General features: G+C 51.3%; 4 protein-coding genes across 4 annotated transcripts; 3 read left to right on the top strand and 1 right to left on the bottom strand.

Moving 5' to 3' along the window:
• Positions 1-1,263: 1,263 nt before the first annotated feature.
• Positions 1,264-1,620, top strand: COCMIDRAFT_62568 (uncharacterized protein; the record flags this gene model as incomplete). Its single annotated transcript, XM_007685929.1, has 2 exons — positions 1,264-1,443; positions 1,534-1,620. Coding segments are annotated over 2 exons (267 nt in total), but the record flags the coding sequence as incomplete, so codon positions are not given.
• A 2,065-nt stretch (positions 1,621-3,685) lies between these two features.
• COCMIDRAFT_84874 (uncharacterized protein) lies at positions 3,686-5,234 on the top strand (the record flags this gene model as incomplete). Its single annotated transcript, XM_007685928.1, has 3 exons — positions 3,686-4,333; positions 4,384-5,045; positions 5,105-5,234. The coding sequence occupies 3 exons, from the start codon at positions 3,686-3,688 to the stop codon at positions 5,232-5,234; spliced, it is 1,440 nt and encodes a 479-aa protein (XP_007684118.1).
• A 792-nt stretch (positions 5,235-6,026) lies between these two features.
• On the top strand, positions 6,027-8,095 carry COCMIDRAFT_33229 (uncharacterized protein; the record flags this gene model as incomplete). Its single annotated transcript, XM_007685890.1, has 6 exons — positions 6,027-6,341; positions 6,409-6,565; positions 6,615-6,724; positions 6,777-7,812; positions 7,872-7,989; positions 8,050-8,095. 6 exons carry the CDS (start codon positions 6,027-6,029, stop codon positions 8,093-8,095), a joined length of 1,782 nt encoding a protein of 593 aa, XP_007684080.1.
• A 707-nt stretch (positions 8,096-8,802) lies between these two features.
• On the bottom strand, positions 8,803-10,683 carry COCMIDRAFT_84826 (glycoside hydrolase family 1 protein; the record flags this gene model as incomplete). The annotated part of the gene is made up of 1 exon (XM_007685927.1): positions 8,803-10,683. One exon carries the CDS (start codon positions 10,681-10,683, stop codon positions 8,803-8,805), a length of 1,881 nt encoding a protein of 626 aa, XP_007684117.1.
• Positions 10,684-13,503: the final 2,820 nt, after the last annotated feature.

Genomic DNA, 13,503 nt, shown 5'->3' with positions numbered 1-13,503 from the left:
GTTAGCCAACTCAGCTGACAAGGGCAGTGGACATCCGGTGTAGCTAAAGCAACTAGAATTCTTCTTCTATCTTTCAGATTTATTATTTGTGATTTTGAATTCCGACCTTTAGAGTGTAATCATCACCCATATGTTTTTTTCACTTGAATCAGGCTTGAGAACAATTAATCCGTCAATTCATTTAATTGCTTCTTGGCTAATTCGATCCATTCAATGGATGTAAAATCAAAGTAGCAAGAAGATCGGTCAAGTCGAAAATGACTTCTTGGAGTAGTTAAGTTGATTGTTCCCACATGTGTTTTAGTCAACCAAATTACTCAGATAAAGTCTACACTCACCAAGGTAGGGTAACATTAAGAAGGTGCCACTACACACTGGTATTGGAGGGCAATAGTTTTTTCTCATAGTGTGCTGGTGCACAGAGTTGTGAGTAACTCTAGGCGAGATAGGTATCGCCTGAACTACAGTGTAAGAGTAGGGCGCTTCCTAAAGAGTGGAGAAATTATCCGACTTTATAGATTTTCAATCATCCAATACACCTTTTAAGGTTGAAACTCTTCCACTCGTCTACTACTAACGTCGCGGAAGTAAAGGTAAAGGTAGCTCGTCTTCTCCATAGTAAGACTCATGGCGCGAGACTATTATACCCGTTCAGAATAGCACATTAGTCTGTAGGTAAGATTCTAATAATCTTAGATATAAACAAATATTAATTGTAATCGCGTTGTGGTGAATGCGGCTGGTTGCAAACGGCAGCTTTGTTCTAATATTGGTCGTTTGTTTATCAGGGTATTTCAGTTGACCAAGAGATGTATATTTTGATGCGAAGAGAATGCGTCTAGAGAAATATTCTAGAATTTAGGTTTGAGTAAAGGTAGGAGCGCTGGAACTGACACGCGTCAAAGAATACGGGGATAAACAAATGAGCCTCCTGTTTCGAGTGATTATTTTAGTTCGTTTGGTGCGAGGATATGCGGTCATAATCCCAGGTATCCATTTTTTGGTCATGACGTCGAACTTGGCATCGTAATGGCAAGATGGCCTTTCACACGTTACAATATGTTTGCAAAAGAAGGGTGTAGATGATGGTGTTGCTGAAAAAGAAGGTACGACTAAAGACATGATGTCATGACCTCTTGTTACCATCAGCTAGCTCGACCACCACAAAGATGCTGCTCTAGTAATTAGCAACCAACATTCTCTCATACCTCATTCTTTTCAATATTTTTCCTTTATACGTAAGCTGAAACCATCTTTGCACAAATGGCAAAATCGTGTACGCTCTGTTCTACGCCGAGGCCGGTGCTAGTACGGTGCCAAATCGACTCGACGGAGAAATGGCATTTCGTATGTCCTGGAGCATGCTGGAAGGCGGTCTCTGGGGGCGTGGAAGACGCAAAAGGTCTCAAGAAAGAGTTTCCGTACTATCGCTACGGCGGCATGGTGAGTGCGGCTCCTTTGGTGAACAGGGATGGTGATGTAAGTAGAAATATCGGTGCGAATGAAAGCTGACTCGGAGATACTTTGAAACAGTGGAAGGATAGGAGTGCAGATGGGCCGGTAAGCGCGAAGAAGCCGAAAAAAGTCAAGGAAAGACAGAGGGAGGAGATGAAAGCTAGAGTAGGAGATGTTGGTGCAGAGGGTGAGAAGGTTGATAGTGAGGAGGAGGAGGCTGAGGATGGTAGCGCATTGGCCTAGAGTAAGCGAAGACAGATTCTGGCATTGTCAGTGATGCTATTTTCTTTGCTGTGTTTGTACAATGGCCGGGCATGTAGCTGGTCATATCAAAGTTCGGCGATGGTCGGATGAGGTGATAATAGGTGAAGTAGCAAAGCCAAAGGGGCATGGTGCGGACTAGCTGGCGTGACACACGACTGCAGATGCAGCGGGCGCAAGAGGTGGAGAAAAGGCAGTTGGTGGTTGCTTTGAGTTTATTGAAAATATCTATTCTTGACCGTGTGCACAGCCCGCTAGGACGAGGGCGAGGGATTTTGGGCCATCATGACGACGTTGGACAGGTGTTTAGTCGGGAGGTCGTGTTACTATTGATAGATCTTTATGCAGCGGGGCTCTGCCATCGGTCCCTCGAGCCCATGCACTTAGTCATTAGCGGGGGGCAGCTATCGCAAGCGCCCGGACCCGCGGCCCCGTTGAGATGGGTCGCATCCTTTTTGCAACGGGCCTGGGATTGGCGATGCAGCGTTTGCTGGAAGAGCGACATGCGGTTGCTCATGCTCATGGTGTGCCTGTTGCGCTGCAGGTGGCACGAGGGCCAAGGCGGAAGAAGGGTCGGGTAGGGCACGGCAAGCTAGGGTAGCGCTTGGGGTGGGCCAGGATGCAGACACAGGCTTCTGCTGTGTCGATGCAATATGTAGGATGGGAAAGGTCAAGTATAGCCATGTTGGTGATTGCGGTAGGTCCGATGGTTGAGCCAACAGAGAAGTCCAACGTCAGCCACACGGCGGCCTTGGGCGCTACTAAACATGATCAGACGGTCGGGATACAGGCAGGGTGGCAGCGCAGTAAGGGTCCTGTCGCGTGCGCCGCCAGGGACAGGAGCCAGGAGCTGGTTCCTGAGGGTGTAGACATAGTCAGACGGTTGCTGCTAGTGCAGACGGGAAATGTATTTCGAGAAAGGTGCATGGCCAGGGCGGCAGCGTAGACGCGGAAACCAACCAGCGCATCGACTACGACGACTCTTTGGCTTTGCGAGTGGAATATGAAACAAGATCCGGGACCAGTGATAAAGACGGACGTCCTCTCAGCGCTTGCGGAAACACTCGACAGCAGCCATCCTTCTCGTTCAGTCAGTCCCGTGGCATTTCCCCCGCTCGACAAGGCCGCAATTTCTTTGACCTTGTGCACACCCACCCACCCACCCACTCACTCACACACTCACTCACTCGCACATTCGCTGGCCTCACCTGTTGCCCCCTCACACGCCCGCTTGCTTGGTTGCTTTTGTGCCGCTGGGCCACATTGCCGTCGGTTCGAGTGCAGCTAGTCGACGCGTCAAATGAAGGCTGGAGAGGCGTCAAACGAGCCTCGAACCGCTGAAGATCCGCCCAGAGAGCTTCCCGGCAAGCCTCGCGCGCACGCGCCTAGCCCACCCTCCGCCACAGTCGCCGTCCCGAGCCCCTCCAGCACACTCGACTTTTGAAACCCAAAGGACCCGCAGCCTCTGGCGCTCCCAGCAAAGCAGCCCCGACGTCTCCCCGGCCTGGACCTGGTCCTCCTCTCTTCTCCTCTCGCCCCTCTCCCGCCGCACAGAAAAAAAAAGCCTCCTGAGCAAGGCCTGACCCGAGCCCACTCGCGCCTGCCGCCTGCCGTCAGTCGCGCCCGCACCTGGCATTAGTGACTCGTGGCCGCCAACGTCACTCGTGCCCAGACCCGGCCTTCCTCTCCCTCGACTCTCAACCAGAGCTTCACTCTTTGGCCCCAACGCCCCTCGTTCTCTCTTCCCTTGTCGTTCGCCTTCTCCCTCAAAAAGGCCCAGCGAACCGCCTGCCCACCTCGGCTGTGTGCAGCGACCCACTCGGCTGGGACCGAATACCCTCCACGTCCACCCTCAACAACACCCATCATATCGCCCCGGTCCAAGCTGCCAGCGTCCCTCTTCGGTGGCAGCAAGGCAACGTAGATGCAGTCGTCCACCAACGGCCCTTCGCCGCAATCACAGCCAAACATGTCGGCCCCCGCGCCCCTCCTTCGCCCGCCCATCCCCGGCGCACGCCCCGGAAGAAGAGGCCCGCCATCTCTCGGTCTCTCCATACCACCCTCGCCAAACCAACGTCCCGTCACAAACGATGCAAACGGAAACATCACACAGTCGCGCCCTCAGCCACCCAAGCTCAACATCATGACTCCCATGGGCTCCAACAATGCGCCGCACGAGGGCAGGCAGGGACCCCGCGGCCTACCACCACTACAAATCGGCCCAGGCCTCTCCGCCTCGGGCTCGGGCTCGAGCGATGCCAGCGCCCATTCGAGGTCTGGCAGCTTCGGTGAAATGCCAATCACCAGCTCGGCTTCTTCATACCATGCATTGGGCTTTCCAGGCCTGCAGAAAGACCCTATTTCTGCCATATCACAAGGAAACAGCGAGGGTGCACAATCCATGGAGCGTGTCGGTAGCAGTCAGCCATTGCCAGATCTGGACGCCATGGCTGCGGAGAAGGGGCGGCCATTGGAGGTTGACGATCTCGATGATGCGGCATGGCGAGCAGCGAGTGCAAGGGGTCTGATAGAGGAAAAGGGCAGTTTGGGCGAAGGTGCTGGAGGAGCCGTCACCAAGTGCATACTCAAGGGCGGCAAGACTACATTTGCTCTAAAGGTGCGTCATTTTCATTTTGCCGCACCTTGCGTTGCTAACATCTGTTCCAGATCATCACCACAAACCCCGACCCTGACGTCAAGAAACAAATCGTACGAGAACTGTCCTTTAATAAGAACTGTGCTAGTGACCACATTTGCCGCTACTACGGTGCCTTTATGGACGACAGCACGGGAACTATCAGCATCGCCATGGAGTTTTGCGAGGGTGGTTCGCTAGACGCGGTATATCGCGAAGTCAAAAAGCTTGGAGGCCGAACAGGCGAGAAGGTCCTAGGCAAGGTTGCTGAAGGTGTTCTGAATGGCCTGACATATCTCCACTCTCATCGCATCATCCATCGAGACATCAAGCCCAGCAACATTCTACTATGTCGGAACGGGCAAGTCAAGCTATGTGATTTTGGTGTATCCGGAGAGTTTGGAACAAAGGGCGATGCCAACACCTTCATTGGAACATCATACTACATGGCACCAGAGCGCATTACCGGACAGAGCTACACCATTACCAGTGACGTGTGGAGCTTAGGTGTGACTCTTCTTGAGGTCGCCCAACATCGATTTCCCTTCCCAGCAGATGGCACTGAGATGAACCCTCGTGCTGGCCTCATCGATCTGCTCACGTACATTGTGCGGCAGCCCATCCCCAAGCTAAAGGACGAGCCTGAAAATGGCATCAAGTGGACAGAAAACTTCAAGTACTTCATCGAGTGCTGGTACGTACATGTTTCGCCCCCCCCCCCCCAAAAGTATGATATCCGCTTACAATTTCTAGTCTTGAGAAAGATTGCCCTCGAAGAGCCACACCTTGGCGGATGCTCGAGCATCCGTGGATGGCTGAGATGAAGTCCAAGAAGGTCAACATGGCGCACTTCCTCAAGCAAGTATGGGACTGGAAGGATTAAACACACATGTACCATCATTCTTAGACTCGGCTTATGATGACTGTGTCGTCATATTATGCTGCGCAGTGTCAAAAAGGCACTGCCGGTTCTGCACTGACCTAGGAGCAGCTTCTTTTGTACCTTCATTTCAATCGCCAGGTCGCGTGCTGGCATGAGATCACAGGCTGCCGACATACATACTCTTGCTTTGGTTGTCAAAACGGCTTTCTTCGAATTGGGAATTTATATATCAGGAGTCCTGAGATGTGGACGAGTATCACATGGGAAGCCATACAAGATCTCAAAGGCACTGAGAAGTGGATATTAATTGGGTGGTTGCGCTGGAGGAGTCCCATTGGCATTGACGGCGTCTGAGCGGTTCAGGTTGCATATAGCGGCATATCAGAAAATCGCGGATCTGGAGACGAACCATAGTTGGCCATATAGTACTTCAATATGTATAACAATGCCTTTTGAAACTAGTGCGCCAAGTGACAGCCTGACGCATGGAGAGTGATAGTCTGAGGCCTGGTTACTTAATTGAGATTAGTGCCTGATCCGGTCCGACACACCTCCGACAGGTGCTCTCGACGCTTGGAGTCATACCAAATAATTTACGCCGCAACCGCAGCCGGCCAATTGAGCACTTCGCGAAATCCAAGGTCCTTCTTAGCACGGATCCTTCACAGGCAACTAGCGCAAAAGACTCTGCGAATAGTTGACTCCCCACAATCTTGACGAGTCGCTCCCCGCGCGCAACTACCCCTCCAACTACCCCTCCATTCACATCAGACCGCGTCTGAAGTCTCCAAAATGCCGACCATCGCCGTGGACAAGGCTGCTCTCTTCAAGGAGTTGGGCCGAACATACACGACGCAAGAGTTTGACGAGCTATGTTTCGAATTTGGTATCGAGTTGGACGAGGACACGAGCGAAAGCACAAAGCCCGAAGATCTGGCGCAACCACCACAGCTCAAGATTGAAATCCCGGCCAACCGATATGATATGCTATGCTTCGAGGGTATTGCCATGAACTTGAAGGTCTTCCTGGAACAACAAAAGCTGCCCAAGTGGACTCTGACACCGCCGAAGAGTGGAGAGTTGGAGGTTCTGGATATCAAGCCCGAGGTATGTCAGACTTGGGCCAACAAACACCGTATAACTTCATAAGAAGATTGTTTCTGACTGTGCGTAGACCAAGCAAATACGAGAGCTTTGTTCAGGTGTCATTCTAAGAGGCATCACTTTCACAAAAGAACGCTACGAATCCTTCATTGCCCTACAAGACAAGCTACACTCAAACTTGGCACGCCAGAGGACGCTGGTATCCATAGGAACACACGATTTGGATAGTAGGTAGTGTATCTCAGGGTATTGAATGCAGTGGCTAATGCGTGACAGCAATCAAGGGTCCCTTCTCCTATGAAGCGCTACCACCAGAGCAGATCAAGTTCGTCCCCTTGAACCAGACTAAGGAGATGAACGCCAAGGAGCTTATGGAGTTTTACGATGTTCGTGTCTCTTACCTAGCCGCTTTTTTACTTTTTCTCTAACATGAAGCAGAAAGACAAGCATCTCGGCCGTTTCCTGCATATCATCCGCGACTCACCCGTATACCCCGTCATTTACGATTCGAACAGAACCGTTCTCTCACTACCTCCTATCATCAACGGCAACCATAGTAAGATTACTTTGGATACGAAGAATGTGTTCATCGAGATCACTGCCACCGACAAGACTAAGGTTGAGATTGTCTGCCACATACTCGTAGCCATGTTCGCTGGATACGCTGAATCGATAGAGCCAATCAAGATCAATTCACCACACAATGGCGAGTCGAGAGAATCGCCAGACTTGTCGCCAAGGCAGACGCAAGCAGAGGTTGACTACTTGAATCAGGTCACTGGCCTGGACCTGTCACCCGAAGAAATTTGCAAGCTTTTGTCGCGCATGGGTCACGATGTCTCGCCATCAAAGTCAGATAAGAACATTCTTGATGTCTCGGTACCGATTACTCGAGCGGATATTCTGCACCAGGCCGACATAATGGAGGATTATGCCATCGCTTACGGCTTCAACAAGTTGCCACGAGTTTACCCGAACAAGACTGCTGCTGTTTCAGCACCATTGCCGATCAACAAGCTCGGTGACATTGTGCGATTGGAATCGGCATCTGCAGGATGGACAGAAGTCATGCCTCTTATTCTCTGTTCACACGAGGAGAACTTTGAGTGGCTGAACCGGAAAGACGACGGAAAGACGGCAGTAAAGCTTGCAAACCCCAAGACTGCTGAATATCAGATTGTACGAACGTCACTATTACCTGGTTTACTGAAGACGATCAACTCAAACAAGCACCACTCAGTTCCCATGAAGATTTTCGAGGTCAGCGATATCGGGCTTGTTGACTTGGAGCAGGAGAGGAAAAGCAAGAACGAGCGACACTTTGCGGCGGCCTACATGGGCAAGACTAGCGGGTTTGAGCAAGTACATGGTCTGCTGGACAGGCTGATGCTCATGCTTCGATCCGCCTTTCTGACACGGGAAGATGGGTTGAAGAATGAGCAGCTCCAGGGTTACTGGATAGAAGAGGTTGATGGTAAGTGCAGATGTGGGAAAATGTTTATTTTTTTTGAATGTGCGCTGATACGACTGTAGATGCTACTTTCCTTCCTGGTCACGCAGCAGCTATCAAGGTGAACCTCGGTGGTAAGAACCACACCGTTGGTGTCTTCGGTATCTTGCACCCGAGTGTACTGCAAAAGTTTGAGCTTCCGTAAGTTTTTTGATGGCCGCACTTTTTTCTCAAAGTGGTATGTGCTAATCATGACTACAGATACCCTGTCAGCACGCTAGAGTTCAACCTTGAGGTGTTCTTGTAGAGAGCATGGCGTATGTGTTCTTGGCATTAGATGTGCGCAGGGGTTTATATACCAAACGAATCGAATTGAGAAATTATCTCTGAACCATTATGGATATTCTGTTGCCCCAGTGTGATGTTAGTGATTCAGTTGCGAATTATTTGTTCCTCGCCTTGCCGCTATCCCTAGTCCAATAGAACCAATGATTGCTTGCATGAAATGATCATTGGCGGCGACTAATTTTCTCTCATATATGCTTCCCTACTTCCTTGCTGTGAATTTTTCCTTGGCAACGCATTGCTGGGCCGTAATGACCAAATTATTTGCGCACAAGTACCAATGTGATTCAGGTTCGTCCTAGCATGCGATCGGTGAGCGTTAATTTAACGAGTTGGAGGGTATTCCAAAGCAAGACTCGTGTAAAGCAGAACAAAGAAAAAAAAATCGAGGAATTTCACATTTGATTCATCCCAGCCTTCACCTAATCTAACGTTCACTCCCATCTGATGACATTAGACGGATCAAAAGATCAGATGGATCACGTGACATATATCAGTCTGGTCTGCATCCGACGAACTCTCTCTCTGATACTGCAACATCAACAACAATGTAAATTTTGTATTAGTACTCTAAGAGCACTGTCACTATTCTAATCCACCCCCCCTTTTTCTCTCTCTCTCTCTTTTCCTTTTTTACGATTTTCTTTCCCGGCAAAAGAAAAAGCCATTTCAAGCCTTCTGCCGCCTACTCTCGATAAAATCGACAAAGTCGAAAAAACTCTTCTTATACCTCCTCACCTGCGTCGTTCTATTGACAGTCTGAATGCCAAACTGCTGATTGTAGTCGCCAAACTCCCAGTTATCTGCCCAGCTCCAAGCAAATGCACCTATAAACTCTACGCCATCCTCCCAAATAGCTTTGAGACCCTCGTTGAGGTAGGTCTGGTAGTATTGGGAGCGGGGGCTGTCGAATTCCTGGTCAGCTTGCGTCTTTTGGGCCTCGGCGAAGACGGGAAAACCGAATTCGGTTACGGCGACGGGGTGGCGCCAGGTATTGTAGAGGTAGGAGAGGTAGGTGCGGAAGTAGGAAGGGGTGATGTAGACGTAGGATTGGCTACGGTAGCCAAAGTTCCATCCTGTGGTGGTTTGTTGGCTTTGGGTTACGCAGTAAGGGCGTAAGGGATGAGTAATGTTTGCGGCGCAGTCGGCGATGGTGTCGTTGGGTGGCGGGCTGACGACGGTGGCGGTGTAGGGCTGGATCGAGAAGAAGTCTGAGGTGCCGTTGATGTAGTCGAGGTCGGATTTACTGAGGGGCACGTAGTCTGCGATGCTCATTTTGAAGGCTTCTGGGTAGTCTTTTCCGAGGAAGATGGGGTTGGCGAAGGTAGCGAGTTGGAACTCGTTGAAGTGGTTGGCGGCGTCGACGTCGGCGGGGTTGTTTGGATCACGGGGAACGCCGAAGTTGTCACTGAGGGTAAAGGAGAATTTACCTTTACCGCCAATTTCTTCCTTGTAAAAGTGGTATAGTCTGGCGTGCGATTTGATGACAGAATCAACAGACTTTCCATTTCTAGAGCCGAGGAGCGGCTCGTTGTAAGACCACCAGATAGGGACGCGGTCGGCAAAATGCGTCATGAGGATCTTGCCATAGTTGACAAATGCATCTTCCCATGTCACGTTCTTGTAGCTGCACTGGAAGCAACTGTCCAGGTAGCCAATTCCGCCAGTACCTGGCTTGATGAACACGCTGCTGATGTTGGAGAAGAATTGGAATGGACTATCGTTGTGGTAGATGACGATAGCCGGCAGCATGCCTTTTTCCAGCACAAAGTCGATGAGCTCGTCATAATGCGCAAGGCCTGGCTCGTTGACCGGTGTACCCGGGAGAATAAAAGGTAGGATACGTGTCCAGGGAATAGAGAAGCGGTAGTACTTTACGCCCATTGATGCGATACGCTCAATATCTTGCTTATAGAGATAGTAGTTTTCATTGGCTACCCAGTTTGGCGATTGGCCTGGGTTGTTAAGGCTGGCAACATCGTTGTGGGCTGGCGTCCGACCCTCGTCGGCGATAGCACCCTCAATTTGGACTGCTGATGCGGCAACACCGAGCATAAAGTCGGCTGGGAAATAGTAGCAACTCTGGGGAACCAGAGGCTCAGGTGGAGGCAAGATAAGCTCACTAGTTGGTACTGGAGTTGGCGACACAGTAGTAGAGTAGATGCCTCGAGTAAAATTTACCCAGGGAACTGTTGCCCAGAGAGCAGACCAGGAAGCGTTTCCGTATGGACTGGCAGTGTCTGTAGCAGTAGCGTTGGATCCAGGATACCAGTTTCCCCATTGTGTCGTTGCCAGATCGGGCACAAGGCTGCTGAGAGATTGGTAGGGTGGTGCATAAATCGTTGTAGCTGTTGGCGAGGGAATTGAGGTGGCTGTACGAACGGTTTCAGTCTGCGTGAGACTGAACTCCCGGAAGCTGTATACGGGAAGCGCAGTTGCGTAGCTGTTATTCGCGGCACATTGCGGTCTCGAGACTGGCCCTTGGGCGGGGACGTAGACTTGCTGGCCAAGAGCCACAGCTCCGCAGACCAAGAGATTCCGAGGTCTCATAGTGCCTATGTACAAAAGCGTTACCCATATTGACGGTATGCATCGTGGTTCTTATACGTGTCACCGGCAGATGTGAGGGCCTGGGGTTAGATTGCGGGGATGTACTTAGCCAGTCTATTTGACGGCGTCATTATACGAGTCCAGTGACCAGCCACGATGTAACAGTACATGGGAAAAGTACAGGGAAACGAGCAAGCCTAGCCATGTTTGCCTACCTTTTGGAATCTGGAAAAAGGCAAACCTCGGATAAGGTCGGTCGGGGTAATGTTCGGGTTGTGGAGTGTGGGGAATGGTGTGGGGCAAACCCTTGCTTAGGATGACGACTATGACCTCAAAGTAGCGATCTTCCGATCCTCGCAATAACATCGACCCGTTCTCATATTGCGCACTCCGTGTACCGGAGTTTACACAGGTGGTTGCAAGTTGTTAGTACGTTTTTCTACCGCAAGTTAGCCCGAGGTTACTTGGAAACCCCAGCAATCTTGTCGTGCGTAGCAGGGTTAAGCGTTCCGACTATTCGCGGCTTATGTGATTATGTTTAACCGCGTGGTAGCTCTGGGGCATATGACCGATGGAGCTTAGGCAGGAAATGACGTGCGAGTACCGTCTTTGCAAAGCGTGTTTTTATGTTCTTTTGCTGCATTGATGCGATACAATCCAAAGACCACATGAATTGAATATCTGCCCACGAATGCTGAGTTTCCCAAATATTATGAAGAGAAGTATCTCGACGAAATGATTTGATGAAGAGTAGAGGGATTTAAAGAGGCACATATGGTGCACCGAGGATCGAGTGCGGTGCGGTACAAGCGCTATATAGACTCGTCTGTATACAGCTATAGCCTAGCTAGGCAAAAAATAGGCTTGTACGGGGCCTTTTAAGATTTGGGCATCTGAACATGAAGCGTGATAGCAGGATGTCTTGATAACTTGTGAAAAGTAGGCGTGCCGAAGGAATGACCTGCACGTGCCAAGGCGCTTGCTTGATTGGGCTAGTGTGATAAATGACCAAGACGCGGCAAAAAGAACTGTGAACAGCGAGCCTTTTGTTGGTCAAAGCAAACGCACCGGAGCGCCCGTCCGAGAGTGGGGAGACGATGGTGAGTGCTGCAGGCAAGCGGGGTGTTGGGACGATGGAGCCAACGTGCGCGCGCTAGCATCGAGCATATGCCGAGGCCGAGCATGAAGTTCAAAGTGGGCGTTAACTCGGCCAAGTGGGAGAGCATAATCGATGACTGCGGTCCCCATAACGTGGAGCCTGGGTATATTGATTATCGATTATCGATTATCGATTTGACTATGGCGAGACAGACAGGCAAGGCTGGCTAGCTAGCTCGGGATGCGCCGCCTTGACGATCTGACGCCACATTTACTATAAATGTACAGGTCAATGCCTCCGGGTCGGGGCACAAAGCAGAATGGGTGTTGGCGCCGTAGTAGGAGATGGTTTGGCCTCACTTGTCAAATTTAGCTTTTGGGATAAACCTTGCGGGGGGAAAAGGACAGGAGTGGGAAGCAGAGTTCCGGCTTAGCCAGGGGAGATGCGAGAGTATAACGATTTTTTTTCAGCTACACCGCCAATGGAGTGGGTGCGGCTAGTCAGTGTGCGGAGCTAAGGATGCATATCAGTCAGTACTTGGACCTGTATGTGCATGCGCAGCGGCAAGAAGGCGATGTTGAGCAAGCCGAATGGATAGGGAGGGGAAGTTGGGTCGGGGTAGTCGGGAGGTGGAGACGTATGTATGTGGTATGCAGGAGAAGGTCAAGAAGCTGGTGCATGTTGCGGTTTGGTAAGGTGCGCGACGCGTCTCAGTGCTGCGACCAAGGGTGGGATTGCGGTGTGAGAAGGAAAAAAACGAGGGCCGTGCACTGTTTACATGGAGGTTCACCGGTGTAGCGGAGGTCTTAGCTCCGTCATCAGTGGGTGTTGTGGTTGATCTTGTTGGTGATGTTGTTGCTGCTGCTCTTGTTGTTGCAGTCAAAGCCCCAGACCTCGGCACTGCTACAGTCGAGGTGTGACGAGGGCCAATGGTGGAGTGGATACATTTGCATGTGCACATGTAAGTCCAGCGTTGATACTTATGTAGGTACATACGTATACAGACCAGTCCATATGAAGTTCCATGCGGCATCCGTCCATGGCCATGCCGGGGTTGGCGGTGGTCGGGGGCGTGATTGGCCTGTCGCGGCCTGTCGAAGACGTTGGCCTAGGTCGAATGCAGGCACCCATTCAGGGTCTGTCTAGCCTGAGAGCAGCCCGTCTACTCTATGGACTGGTCAGGGATCACCATGGCGGCTGCACACACACACACTCACATGCCCACGCGACTTTTGTTTGATTCCAGCAAATTGCCAGGAGATGGTGTTGTGACGAGAGCGATATGCGATGAGGCTGTGCAGTGAATGCAATCAATATATGTGAGTAAGTAGGTGAGGATGCATGCATGAGGGCGGCGGGTAGTTGCTTGCTCGCAGCTCGCAGCCTACCTGCCCCAGATTCAATAGCGGCGGTCCCGGCGGCAGGTACCACCGCCTAGCCGGCCTCTCCGCCCATCGCAGCCGCCCACGGTATCGCGACGCTCCTCCTCGCACACTGCTCCTCCTCGCACACTGCTCCTCCGTCCTCAGCTCCACGACATCACCCATCTCCCTCTACAAGTGTCGCCCGCCTATGTGACCGCTTTCGCATCAAACAACTCGGCATCGTGCGCCCTGCGCTCGTGTCAACGCAGTCAATTCCCGGCGGCTGAAACGCCCAAAGGTGCATTGTGCGTCGGGCGGTTGGCACACGGCCCAGAACGACACGAGCACTGCACTACC

Source organism: Bipolaris oryzae (assembly GCF_000523455.1).
Source record: "Bipolaris oryzae ATCC 44560 unplaced genomic scaffold scaffold_14, whole genome shotgun sequence".
In the NCBI taxonomy this organism is placed as follows: Eukaryota; Fungi; Ascomycota; class Dothideomycetes; order Pleosporales; family Pleosporaceae; genus Bipolaris; species Bipolaris oryzae.
Note: the sequence above shows the minus strand (reverse complement) of the source record. Positions and strands in the feature narration are given on the sequence as shown.